Source organism: Lucilia sericata, unplaced genomic scaffold, assembly GCF_015586225.1.
Source record: "Lucilia sericata isolate MDLA Ls3-8-SP2 unplaced genomic scaffold, ASM1558622v1 Contig000199F_arrow, whole genome shotgun sequence".
Taxonomy (NCBI): Eukaryota; Metazoa; Arthropoda; class Insecta; order Diptera; family Calliphoridae; genus Lucilia; species Lucilia sericata.
In genome coordinates this window covers 3,744-17,500 of record NW_023994227.1, presented here as the reverse complement: position 1 = coordinate 17,500, position 13,757 = coordinate 3,744, and the positions used below count along the sequence as shown (strand labels likewise).

Genomic DNA, 13,757 nt, shown 5'->3' with positions numbered 1-13,757 from the left:
TACTATATTTATACTATTTCAAGTTACAGTGTATTGATAAATATTCAATTGATTTTTGCTTAAAATATTTAATATTGCACATAAATATCGGAAACAAACTTTTCATGATATAAAAAGTGTCATTTTAAGATGACCAGAAAAAGGCAATTGTAAAGTTATAAAAGTAAATGGTTCTTATGATTGTTAGATACCCTACGTATTAGGTCTTAAGAAACTGCTATACACAAAAGAATTCATAAAAAATGTTACACAAAATATATAGTGAGATTTATTTCTAGTTCAGTTCTAGTTCAGTTCTAGTTCAGTTCTAGTTCAGTTCTAGTTCAGTTCTAGTTCAGTTCTAGTAGTTCAGTTCTAGTTCAGTTCGTTCTAGTTCAGTTCTAGTTCAGTTCTAGTTCAGTTCTAGTTCAGTTCTAGTTCAGTTCTAGTTCAGTTCTAGTTCAGTTCTAGTTCAGTTCTAGTTCAGTTCTAGTTCAGTTCTAGTTCAGTTCTAGTTCAGTTCTAGTTCAGTTCTAGTTCAGTTCTAGTTCAGTTCTAGTTCAGTTCTAGTTCAGTTCTAGTTCAGTTCTAGTTCAGTTCTAGTTCAGTTCTAGTTCAGTTCTAGTTCAGTTCTAGTTCAGTTCTAGTTCAGTTCTAGTTCAGTTCTAGTTCAGTTCTAGTTCAGTTCTAGTTCAGTTCTAGTTCAGTTCTAGTTCAGTTCTAGTTCAGTTCTAGTTCAGTTCTAGTTCAGTTCTAGTTCAGTTCTAGTTCAGTTCTAGTTCAGTTCTAATTCAGTTCTAGTTCAGTTCTAGTTCTAGTTCAGTTCTAGTTCAGTTCTAGTTCAGTTCTAGTTCAGTTCTAGTTCAGTTCTAGTTCTAGTTCAGTTCTAGTTCTAGTTCAGTTCTAGTTCTAGTTCTAGTTCAGTTCTAGTCGTTCTAGTTCAGTTCTAGTTCAGTTCTAGTTCAGTTCTAGTTCAGTTCTAGTTCAGTTCTAGTTCAGTTCTAGTTCAGTTCTAGTTCAGTTCTAGTTCAGTTCTAGTTCAGTTCTAGTTCAGTTCTAGTTCAGTTCTAGTTCAGTTCTAGTTCAGTTCTAGTTCAGTTCTAGTTCAGTTCTAGTTCAGTTCTAGTTCAGTTCTAGTTCAGTTCTAGTTCAGTTCTAGTTCAGTTCTAGTTCAGTTCTAGTTCAGTTCTAGTTCAGTTCTAGTTCAGTTCTAGTTCAGTTCTAGTTCAGTTCTAGTTCAGTTCTAGTTCAGTTCTAGTTCAGTTCTAGTTCAGTTCTAGTTCAGTTCTAGTTCAGTTCTAGTTCAGTTTCTAGTTCAGTTCTAGTTCAGTTCTAGTTCAGTTCTAGTTCAGTTCTAGTTCAGTTCTAGTTCAGTTCTAGTTCAGTTCTAGTTCAGTTCTAGTTCAGTTCTAGTTCAGTTCTAGTTCAGTTCTAGTTCAGTTCTAGTTCAGTTCTAGTTCAGTTCTAGTTCAGTTCTAGTTCAGTTCTAGTTCAGTTCTAGTTCAGTTCTAGTTCAGTTCTAGTTCAGTTCTAGTTCAGTTCTAGTTCAGTTCTAGTTCAGTTCTAGTTCAGTTCTAGTTCAGTTCTAGTTCACTTCTAGTTCAGTTCTAGTTCAGTTCTAGTTCAGTTCTAGTTCAGTTCTAGTTCAGTTCTAGTTCAGTTCTAGTTCAGTTCTAGTTCAGTTCTAGTTCAGTTCTAGTTCAGTTCTAGTTCAGTTCTAGTTCAGTTCTAGTTCAGTTCTAGTTCAGTTCTAGTTGTTCAGTTCTAGTTCAGTTCTAGTTCAGTTCTAGTTCAGTTCTAGTTCAGTTCTAGTTCAGTTCTAGTTCAGTTCTAGTTCTAGTTCAGTTCAGTTCAGTTCTAGTTCTAGTTCAGTTCTAGTTCAGTTCTAGTTTCATTCTAGTTCAGTTCTAGTTCAGTTCTAGTTCAGTTCTATGTTCAGTTCTAGTTCAGTTCTAGTTCAGTTCGTTCAGTTCAGTCAGTCTAGTTCAGTTCTAGTTCAGTTCTAGTTCAGTTTCTAGTTCAGTTCTAGTTCAGTTCTAGTTCAGTTCTAGTTCATTTCTAGTTCAGTTCTAGTTCAGTTCTAGTTCAGTTCTAGTTCAGTTTCTAGTTCAGTTCTAGTTCAGTTCTAGTTCAGTTTCTAGTCAGTTCTAGTTCAGTTTTCTAGTTCAGTTCTAGTTCAGTTCTAGTTCAGTTCTAGTTCAGTTCTAGTTCAGTTCTAGTTAGTTCTAGTTCAGTCTAGTTCAGTTCTAGTTCAGTTCTAGTTCAGTTCTAGTTCAGTTCTAGTTCACTTTCTAGTTCAGTTCTAGTTCAGTTCTAGTTCAGTTCTAGTTCAGTTCTAGTTCAGTTCTAGTTCAGTTCTAGTTCAGTTTCTAGTTCAGTTCTAGTTCAGTTCTAGTTCAGTTCTAGTTCAGTTCTAGTTCAGTTCTAGTTCAGTTCTAGTTCAGTTCTAGTTCAGTTCTAGTTCAGTTCTAGTTCAGTTCTAGTTCAGTTCTAGTTCAGTTCTAGTTCAGTTCTAGTTCAGTTCTAGTTCAGTTCTCTTCAGTTCGTTCAGTTCTAGTTCAGTTCTAGTTCAGTTCTAGTTCAGTTCTAGTTCAGTTCTAGTTCAGTTCTAGTTCAGTTCTAGTTCAGTTCTAGTTCAGTTCTAGTTCAGTTCTAGTTCAGTTCTAGTTCAGTTCTAGTTCAGTTCTAGTTCAGTTCTAGTTCAGTTCTAGTTCAGTTCTAGTTCAGTTCTAGTTCAGTTCTAGTTCAGTTCTAGTTCAGTTCTAGTTCAGTTCTAGTTCAGTTTAGTTCAGTTCTAGTTCAGTTCTAGTTCAGTTCTAGTTCAGTTCTAGTTCAGTTCTAGTTCAGTTCTAGTTCAGTTCTAGTTCAGTTCTAGTTCAGTTCTAGTTCAGTTCTAGTTCAGTTCTAGTTCAGTTTCTAGTTCAGTTCTAGTTCAGTTCTAGTTCAGTTCTAGTTCAGTTCTAGTTCAGTTCTAGTTCAGTTCTAGTTCAGTTCTAGTTCAGTTCTAGTTCAGTTCTAGTTCAGTTCTAGTTCAGTTCTAGTTCAGTTCTAGTTCAGTTCTAGTTCAGTTCTAGTTCAGTTCTAGTTCAGTTCTAGTTCAGTTCTAGTTCAGTTCTAGTTCAGTTCTAGTTCAGTCTAGTTCAGTTCTAGTTCAGTTCTAGTTCAGTTCTAGTTCAGTTCTAGTTCAGTTCTAGTTCAGTTCTAGTTCAGTTCTAGTTCAGTTCTAGTTCAGTTCTAGTTCAGTTCTAGTTCAGTTCTAGTTCAGTTCTAGTTCAGTTCTAGTTCAGTTCTAGTTCAGTTCTAGTTCAGTTCTAGTTCAGTTCTAGTTCAGTTCTAGTTCAGTTCTAGTTCAGTTCTAGTTCAGTTCTAGTTCAGTTCTAGTTCAGTTCTAGTTCAGTTCTAGTTCAGTTCTAGTTCAGTTCTAGTTCAGTTCTAGTTCAGTTCTAGTTCAGTTCTAGTTCAGTTCTAGTTCAGTTCTAGTTCAGTTCTAGTTCAGTTCTAGTTCAGTTCTAGTTCAGTTAAGTAAATAAATTACATACACATAACAATCCTATAGTCCTGCTTTAGGGTATCATAATATAAAAATAATAATAATAGATTTGTTAGAAATCTAAGAAAAAAACCACATGAGTTTTTTAAAAAGTTCAATTGAAAAACATTTTCACATATTTGCAATACTTTTTCAACTCGTATGTGGTTTAGTCACAGCAACATTTGAACATTGAAACTTTTTGCACTAAAAAGTGCAAGAAATGTAAAAGGAAATATCAGTTTTCTCTTTTTCCTTATTTCATCCTTTCTTAGTTTTTTTTTTGCTCCTGTAGAAGAAAATGAATAGTTGTCTTGGTTGAGTATTTTATTGTTAAAAAATAAAAAAACAGTTTGAAGGAAATTATTTAGACAACATATTGCAATTTGTAAGAGGATTTTTTTACATTAAAAATCACAGTTTTTTTCTCTTTAAGCGAAATTGACATATGGGTGATTCCACAGTTAAGTGAAATTAACATGTAGTTGGCCTCAACGAGGAAGATTAAGGTTTTAAGGAAACTAATTATCAATCTTAATAAAGTATCCTGCTGCTTTTTTCTTAGAATACTAATAAAGCAGTTTCCTTGTAGATCCTTTAGCTTGACGGCATATTTAGCTTTTATTTAAAATTTTATTAATTAAGAAGCAAAGGAGTAAAGAAATTATATAACCAGCTTTTTCATAAGATTTCAATAAATTGAAAAATTTTGTAACAACCTCTTACTATCAACCCACAGCTTTTACAATCTGCTACGCCCACATACATACTTTAAGTAAGCCTACTACAGCGTTTTGTTGTGGCAATGACAGATGTTGGTTATTTGTTGTAACTAAAATGTTACTAGAGAAATCTTCAAAAAAAAATCCTATTCCTTTCTTCTACTAAAAAAAAACTTTATTATTATAATGTCAAGCAGGAATACAAAAGAATTTAATATACAATACAACTAAATAAAAAAATGTTTGTTCATAGTAGATTTAATAAAAAAATGAATAATCCTAAAGGGTACAAAAATTGTGTAATGAAAAGTAAACAAATTTAACCCCAAAAAAATAATGAAAAATATTAAAACTTGTTTTTATTATTTTTACTAAAAGGAGTGTCATTTTGCTATTTTATTATAAGTATTTTCAACTACCAATACTTTTGTATTGGAAAAAGGAGGGAGGAAAAGATTTGTCATGAATTAACACGTTCATATTTAATTTATTCAAGGAAATTTTTTGGTTAATTTTTCTAAATATCCCCTTTAGGGAAATTTCTGTGTTAATAAATTTTTATAATTTTTTTTTTAATTTTTTGTTAATTGGGGTCTTTAGTAAACAATTTTGGAAAGATTTAAAAAAATCTCTTATTTAAAAAAAATTTCCCTTTGTGGGAAATGCCAATTTTATGTTAGCTGAAAAATTTAGTTAAATATTTTAGAAATTTCCCTTGTTTTAGAAAATTTTCCTTTTAGAGATATTATTATTTCAAAGTACTTTTATAAAATTTATAATTTTGACGATTTTCATAATTTCCCTTTTTATAAAAAATTTCCCTTTGTGGGAAATTTATATTTTAAGTATTTTTTTTTATAAAATTTTGTAATTTTTTATTAATTGGATTATTAGTAAACAATTTTGGGAAGATTTACAAAATTTCCCTTTGTGGGAAATTTATATTTTAAGTATTTTTTTTATAAAATTTTGTAATTTTTTATTAATTGGATTATTTAGTAAACAATTTTGGGAAGATTTTTAAAATTTCCCTTTTTATAAAAAATGTCCCTTTGAGGGAAATTTTTATTTTAAAGCATTTTTCTAAAACATTGTAATATTTTGTAAGCTGAAATATTTATTTAAATAGTTTTATACTATTTTTAAAATTTCCCTTATTTTAGAAAATTTTCCTTTTAGGGATATTTTTATTTCAGTGCATTTTTTGTATAAAATGTTGTAATTTTTTTTTAATTGAATTATGTAGTAAACAATTTTGGCAAGATTTACAAAATTTTCCCTCATTAAAAAAATTTCCCTTTGTGGAAAATTTATATTTTAAGTATTTTTTTATAAAATGTTTTAATTTTGTATTAATTGGATTATTTAGTAAACAATTTTGGGAAGATTTTCAAAATTTCCCTTTTTATAAAAAAGTATTTTAAAGTATTTTTATAATTATTTAGTGAAGAATTTTGGCAAGATTTTCAAAATTTCCCTTCTTAAAAAAATTTCCCTTAGTGGAAAATTTATATTTTAAAGCATTTTGCTAAAATATTGTAATATTTTGTAAGCTGTACTATTTATCGAAATAGTTTAATAATATTTTTAAAATTTCCCTTATGTAAGAAAATTTTCCTTTTATGGAAATTTTTATTTTAATGTATTTTTATAAAATTTTGTAATTTTTTATTAATTGGATTATTTATTAAACAATTTTGGCGAGATTTTCAAAATTTCCCTTTTTTCAAAAAATTTCCTTTGTAAGAAATTTTTATTTTAATATATTTTTTTTTTATAAAATATTGTAATTTTTTATTAATTGGATTATTTAGTAGACAGTTTTGGCAAAATTTTTTAAATTTCCCTTTCGATATAAACTACATTTATTCTTCTTTTCATTTATTATTTGTAATTATTTATATAAATATTATTTTTCATTAAAAGGTACTTTGTATAGTATTTTGTCAATATTTTTAATACTTAAGTCAAAGTGAACAAAAATATACCAAAAGGAATAGAAAATTATTATATTTATGTATTAGAATACATTTAGGTTTATTTAATATTCCAAAAGAACACTTTATTTTGTTATTAATATAACAAATATTAATAAATTTTGCACAAAACTTGAGTTATTGATAATACAAAAGACCTTATGAAGTTAAAGATTGAATTAAGTGTGTACGAAACATATAAACAGTGGAACAAAAAATAAATCACACAAAAAGACTTGATCTATGTTTGAAATATTGTAAAAAGGGTTTTATCTAGTTAAAATATTTAAATTTACAAAAATGTTTATGTTTCCCTGTTAACATGTTTAACTACTTGATAACATAAACATTTCTGCATAAAAAAATATTGATTTAATATACAATGTATTTACATATGTCTTTTATTGAAATGTTATTTTATTTCAGTCACTTATGTAAGCATGTCATTTTCAAGTGTGTAACTGTAAAATGTGTTAAACATAATTTATAAAATTTACATTTTAACTAACTCTTTATATATTCCAAATATGTCGCTTGTCTTTTACATAATTCTAAAATTTATTTCAAATATGTTTCAATTCATATTTCAACAACACTCTCTTGTCATAATCGTTTATTAATAGAATTCTTAAACAGCATTTCCTTCTAAATCATTTCTAATGTAAATCTAAAGCTTAACAATTGCTATGCTAATTTAAACACATACATACATAAGTATCAAAAAAATCATGAGAAATTATCTTTTATTTAGCTTATAAATCTTAATGTATGTTGATGAATCTTAATGTGTTTATTTTAATAGCTTATTGTTGTCTTTATATTTTTTTGTTCATTTATGCGCCATTTAAAAAGGCTTTAAAACTGAAAATATTTTCTTGTTGTTTTGTTTGCTTTAAATAGAGCCATTATTGTTAATTGGCCATATCATGGTTTATGGTGCGTATGATTTATTTACACAAAAAGTTGTTCACATATTAGCACAATACTCATACGACCCAGGGGAACGTATGGTAATAATGGAAATGTGGTAAATATGTATTAAAATACTAAATGCATAACATTTTAAAGAAGAAACATATTTAATAGACAATAATAAAAGTAATAATAACGTCGCTTAATAGCTAAACTAGACTACAAGGTTATATATTTTTGTTAAGCAATTTAATTTTATTTTTGACAAAGATATTTTAAAGGTTTTATTAATAGTTTTAATTACGATGCTTAAAGTGCATGTGTCTTTTTAGCAAATATCGTTTTAGCAAAAAAAAAAAAAAAAAAAAAAAAATCGATTAATTATCTTTTTTATTCGAGTTTTTAATAAACTTCAATTACAAATTTTTCTTTTTTAAAAGATGTTTGAAAATTCAGCTTTTTTCTTCATTTTTTTTATAGATTTTTTTTTTTAAATTTTACTTTTTATAAAAAAAATTTTAAAAATTTATTTTTGATAGAAAAAAACATTTTTATAGAAAAATTAAAAAAAAAATAATTTTATATACAATTACTTTTTAAAATGTCTCTTTTTATATATAAATAAAATAGAAAATATTCTAACCAATTTTTCTTTTTTATAAAAAAAATCTAACAAATTTATCTTTTTATACAAATTTTTCGAAAAAATGTGAAAAATGTGAAATGTGAAAATTTGAAAAATTTTTATAAATAAAATTTTTTAAATAATAATTATTTATAAAAAATATTTCTCTTTTTAAAGCATATTTTCAAAATTTTTTTTCTATTTAGAAATATTTTTAAAAATGTTTTTTTTATAGAACATTTTTTAAAAATGTATCTTTTTATAAAAAACTTTTCAAAAAAGGCTTTTTATAAAAATTTCAAAAATTTTACTTTTTTATAGAAAATTTTTCAAAATTTTTTCTTTTTATAGAAAACATTAAAAATTTAAAAAAAATTATTTTTATAGAAAATTCAAAAATTTATCTTTTTATAAAAAATTGTTCAAAATGGCTTTTCTTCAAAAAATTCACTTTTTTTAGAAAACTTTCAAAATATTCTCTTTTTATAAAAAATTTAAAAAATTTTTTCTTTTTAAAAATTTTTGAAATTTTCTCTTTTTATAGAACATTTCAGAAAATTTAAAAAGATTTCTCTTTTTATAGAACATTTTTGGAAATTTCTCTTTTTATAGAACATTTTTGAAAATTTCTCTTTTTTTAAAGAACATTTTTGAAAATTTTAAAAAATTTCTCTTTTTATAGAAAATTTTAAAAAATTTCTCATTTTATAGAAAATTTTCAAAAATGTCGTTTTTTATAGAAAATTTTCAAAAATGTCTCTTTTTATAGAAAACTTTAAAAAATTTCTCTTTTTATAGAAAGTTTTAAAAATTTTTTCCTTTTAAAGAAAATTATTGAAATATTCTCTTTTTATAGAAATTTTTAACATTTTTTCCTTTTAAAGAAAATATTTGAAATATTCTCTTTTTATGTTTAAAATTTTCTCTTTTTTTTAGAAATTTTTTAAAATTTTCCCTTTTTTTCGAAACTTATTAAAAATGTTCTCTTTTTATTTAGATTTTTTTTTTAAATTTTCTCTTTTTTAGAAAATTTTTCGAAATAGTCTCCTTTTTTAGAACGTTTTTCAAAATTTTCTCTTTTTTTAAAAACTTTCAAAATTTTCTCTTTATATAGAAATTTTTTAAAATTTTCCCTTTTTTAGGAACTTATTAAAAATGTTCTCTTTTTATTTAGATTTTTTTTTTAAATTTTCTCTTTTTTTAGAAAATTTTTCAAAATTGTCTCCTTTTTTAGAACGTTTTTCAAAATTTTCTCTTTTTATAAAAACTTTCAAAATTTTCTCTTTATATAGAAAATTTTTTGCTTTTTACAGAAAATTTTGAAAAATGGTCTCTTTTTATAGAAAACTTTAAAAGAATTTTTCTTTTTATAGAAAATTTTTCAAAAATTACTCTTAACATAGAAATTTTTTAATAAAATTTCCCTTTTTTTGGAAATTAAAATTTTCTCCTATCATAGAAAATGTTTTTAAAAATTTTCTTTTTTATAGAAAATTTTTCAAAAAATTCTCTTTTTACAAAAAAATTTTCAAAAATTCCCCTATTCACAGAAAGTTTTTCAAAAATTCATCTTTTCACAGAAAATTTTTAAAAAATTTCTTTTTTTATAGAATAATTAAGAAATTTTCTCTTTGCTAATTTTTTGTTACAAAGAAAACTTTAAACAACTTTTAATTTGAAAGAAAACTTTTGATAAATTAAAGAGAATTTCTGTTAAATTACACTTTAAAGAGAATAATAAATTATTTTCATTATTATTAGAAACATTTTCTTAAAAATATTCCTAGATTAAAACACAAAATACCCCCAACCATTATATATAATATTATTCTAGACAATTCTCCTCTATTTCTTCCTTTTTGCTGTCTAATTCTATGCCGTTTTTTGTATAATTTTCTAATATATTATTTTGAAAACTCATTATTAACAAACGCTTAAAGTAATTTACTTATACCATATTTCTTTTATCCCACAAAACCCTTACCTTATCTCCGGCTAAATTAGGCAATTATGCCGAAATAATAAAAAGGTGCTGCTCTATGTCTATACAAAAATTTCATAGGAAAAAAAACCATGAACTTATAAAATATTTGCTTTTTTTCAACGAAAGCTTTTATCTGCTAAAAAGAAAATAAAACCTTAAAAATTCTTTTCTTTATATATATTCTTTTATAAAAAAAGTTGTGCAATTTATTAAAAAATTGTAAAAAGTAAACAAAAGGTACAACAGGACGTATGAGTTTGTTCCTAATACAACTGAGAGTATTAATATAAATCATACGCACTATAGGCCTTGAAGTTTTTAATGATATATTAAAATGTAGAGCAGACAATAAACAAAGTTTTGAATAATTTGTTAAGGTTTTTGAATTACAAAAAAACCATATGAATAGAAAATAAATATAAATATATTTTTCATTAAAATTTTGTTAAAAAAGAGAATAGGACGTTTAAAAATAAAAAATAGCATTAAAATATATGTAAAAAAAACGCTGTCATTGCTAGTAGTAAGCTTGTGGTTAAAACAGTTTAAATTTCTTTACATATTTTTCAACCTGCTTATTGCATAAAACTTGTATTAGTATTACAATATAATTCTAAGTTTAGATTATATTTTTATGTAAAATAATTTTTTTTAACACATCTCTTATGATATGTTTAAGATTACTTGATGTCTTTTTCAAGTTTTTATAATCCTTGACCTAATGATGTTTTGAAACTAACAATTCCTTAAGAAAAAAATACTAAGAAGCTTAACATATTTTTCCTTTAAAAAATTCACTAAAAAGCATTCATTAAAAATATGAAACAAAATAACAATAAGTAGTAAAATTCTTATACAGATATCCTACAAACATCTCAGACATATACGAATATGCAGAGAAAAGAAAAAATACAATAACTTACCTATAAAATAATTTGTAACAGTTCGCATACGTTTTGTTGTCATAACAATCCAAACAACAATAAGATTTCCGCCAGTCGCCACAATAACCATGCCACCAAATAAAATGCTCCACAATACTTGGCGCCACCATGGCAATATAAATGAAATATCTCTGCAAGAAGAATGGTGGAAACAATATGATAAAGAATACAAAATGAAATTTAGCAAAGAGTGAATAAAAATAATGACAGTAATCAGTGTTAGAATTTAGATTATTCTTAAGAAATATAAAGTTAAATAAGATGTTAAGATTTATTTGCACTTTGTTATGGGATTAAAGTCAATTGAAGGTATTATTGTTGTGGATAAGAAAGTGTTAACGAAGAGTCTATAAAGAAAATTATAGAAAATGTTCGAAAAATTTTTCAAAATTATGTTTTTTCTATGAAAAATTTCGAAAGTTTCTCTTTTTATAGAAAAATTTCGAAAATTTCTCTTTCTAAAGAAAATTTTTGAAAGTTTCTCTTATTATAGAAAATTTTCGAAAATTTCTTTTTTTATATAATTATTTCGAAAATTTCTCTTTTTATAGAACATTTTCGAAAATTTCTCTTTTTATAGAAAATTTTCGAAAATTTCTCTTATTATAGAACATTTTCGAAAATTTCTCTTTTTATAGAACATTTTCAAAAATTTCTCTTTTTATAGAACATTTTCGAAAATGTCTCTTAGTATAGAACATTTTTGAAAGTTTCTCTTATTATAGAACATTTTCGAAAATTTCTCTTTTTAAAGAACATTTTCGAAAATTTCTCTGATTATGGAACATTTTTGAAAGTTTTTCTTATTATAGAACATTTTCGAAAATGTCTCTTATTATAGAACATTTTTGAAAATTTCTCTTATTATAGAACATTTTCAAAAATTTCTCTTTTTATAGAACATTTTCGAAAATTTCTCTTATTATAGAACATTTTCGAAAATGTCTCTTTGAATAGAACATTTTCGAAAGTTTCTCTTATTATAGAACATTTTCGAAAATTTCTCTTTTTATAGAACATTTTCGAAAATATCCCTCTTGTTATAGAAAATTTCTCTTTTTATAGAAAATTTTCGAAAATTTATCTTTTTTAAGAAATTCTTCAAAAATTTCTCTTTTTTATGAAATTCTTCGAAAATATAACTTTTTATAGAAAAATTTCGACAATTTCTCTCTTCATAGAAAATTTCGATAATATCACTTTTTTTGTAGAAAATTTGCCAAAATTTCACTTTTTATAAAAAAAGTTCGAAAAATTTCTCTTTGTATAGAAAATTTTCGAAAATTTATTATTTAAATTTTTTTTGAAAATTGTCCTTTTTTATAAAAACAAATTAAAAAACCTCAATGTTACAAATTTAATATTTATGCACTGATAACAAATTTTTACCTTTATTCTCTGACTCTGGCATTTAATGGTTTGTAACATTTGCAAAATGTATAAAGACAATGTCAACTAAAATGTTTAAAGTTTCTGCAACACAAACAACATACATAATAAAAAAGTACTTTTTAATTAAAACTCATAAGTAGTATGTTTGAAGGGATTCCAGGCCACTTTTTAATGACAGACATTGCAACCGAAATGTTCGAAGGTTCGATCGCTGTTTGGTTCGATGCAACCAGTTAATGTGTTCGACGATGTTCGTTTGTTTGTTACTTTAGCCACATACAACAACATTATATTTATTGTGAAATCAAAATAAAGTAGCCCGACGGTTCAAGGAGGTAGTTTCAACCTAGTGACCGACGGTTCAAGGAGATAGTTCCAACCTAGTGACGTTGCATATAATGGTTTACCACTGGCGGCTAGGCTGATAACCAGACGGATAGAAGATAGGAGGTGTGGTAGGAATAGGGATAATATAGAAAGGTGAAGGATTTAGGATGATCGAGATGGGGAAAAAGAGAGGGAGGATGGAATGTTGAAAGAGAGAGAAGGATAGATAGAAGATTCGAACAATATAGTTTACTTACAGTTTAGAGTTAGGTGACAGACCCGTTTAGGGTTGCCACTTGTTCAAGAAGAATTGGCTTTATGACTAGTTATTCCAACATGGGCTTAGAAGATAATGACTTTTAAAGTTAAAGGTAAAAAAGTTACATGTTTCCACACCCTAGGTTACTTGGGGACACTAAAGTAACGATTGACTAGTCTATGCATTTCAAAGGGTACATTAGTGACTAATGACCCAAATATATACTTTTACTAATGTCTATCCACTATAGTGGTTTGACTTTAGTAAAAATTATAATCTTTTACGTGTGTACTGACTCCTGGTCGAACTGCTGGATTCATTCCAACCAAAATCGTTGGTTGGTTGTTTGTTCGATCGACTCAAAAATTGTTATTTTTATAAAAAATTAATCGAACATGTATGAATAATTCCATATATGACCAGAGAGGGAATAGTGGTGATAAGCAGAAAAATATCAGACATAGTCGACCTTATTATATCCTAACCCATTTTCATATTTTAGCATTAATATCAAACTGTAACATAACTCCATTTTATATACTTTTGAATACAATTAATACATTATAAACAAATTTTTAGGAATTGGATAGGTGAATTTATGTTCGTATAGAACTTATTTATGTTGAGTTTTATTGGGATTTTAATATGATGATCGTCTGCTTATTAAAGATGATCATTTTTATAATGTTTATTTCTTGGTTGATTTTTTAAAGTGCGAATGCGTATTTTTATTTACATTATTCTCTTCTTTTGTTTATATTAGAGTTAACATTTGTTAGCATGTGCCATGTACTATATGCTAAGATTGTCGTTTATATGTATGTTGCTATAGTTGACAGTTTCTAACATGTTTGTGCATGATTTCTACATTTAAAGAAAGTTAATATTGAGGCGTGAATCAAGTTGATTACTTTCTTCAGTTACGTTAGTGCATATTTATATCTTAAATGAACTGATTCAATTAAAAAATTATCAAGTGTATGTTTATAGTTACTTCAATTCAAATATTAGAGAAATAAATAATATTTCAATATATGAATCCAAAGGAGTTAACATAAAAAAAATAGATTATTGACTTGTCATACATTTAAAACAAAATATTTTAACG

At 25.5% G+C, this 13,757-nt stretch overlaps 1 protein-coding gene across 1 annotated transcript in view; it reads right to left on the bottom strand.

Moving 5' to 3' along the window:
- The window catches only part of LOC119601907 (tachykinin-like peptides receptor 99D), a 29,890-nt gene extending 16,709 nt beyond the window's left edge, over window positions 1–13,181 (bottom strand). Inside the window, exons 1-2 of the mRNA XM_037953148.1 lie at window positions 13,135–13,181; window positions 10,651–10,802 (exon numbers count right to left, since the gene is read on the bottom strand). Coding sequence (XP_037809076.1) covers window positions 10,651–10,802; window positions 13,135–13,181 — 199 coding nt within the window. The remainder of the gene's footprint in view (window positions 1–10,650; window positions 10,803–13,134) is intronic.
- Window positions 13,182–13,757: the final 576 nt, after the last annotated feature.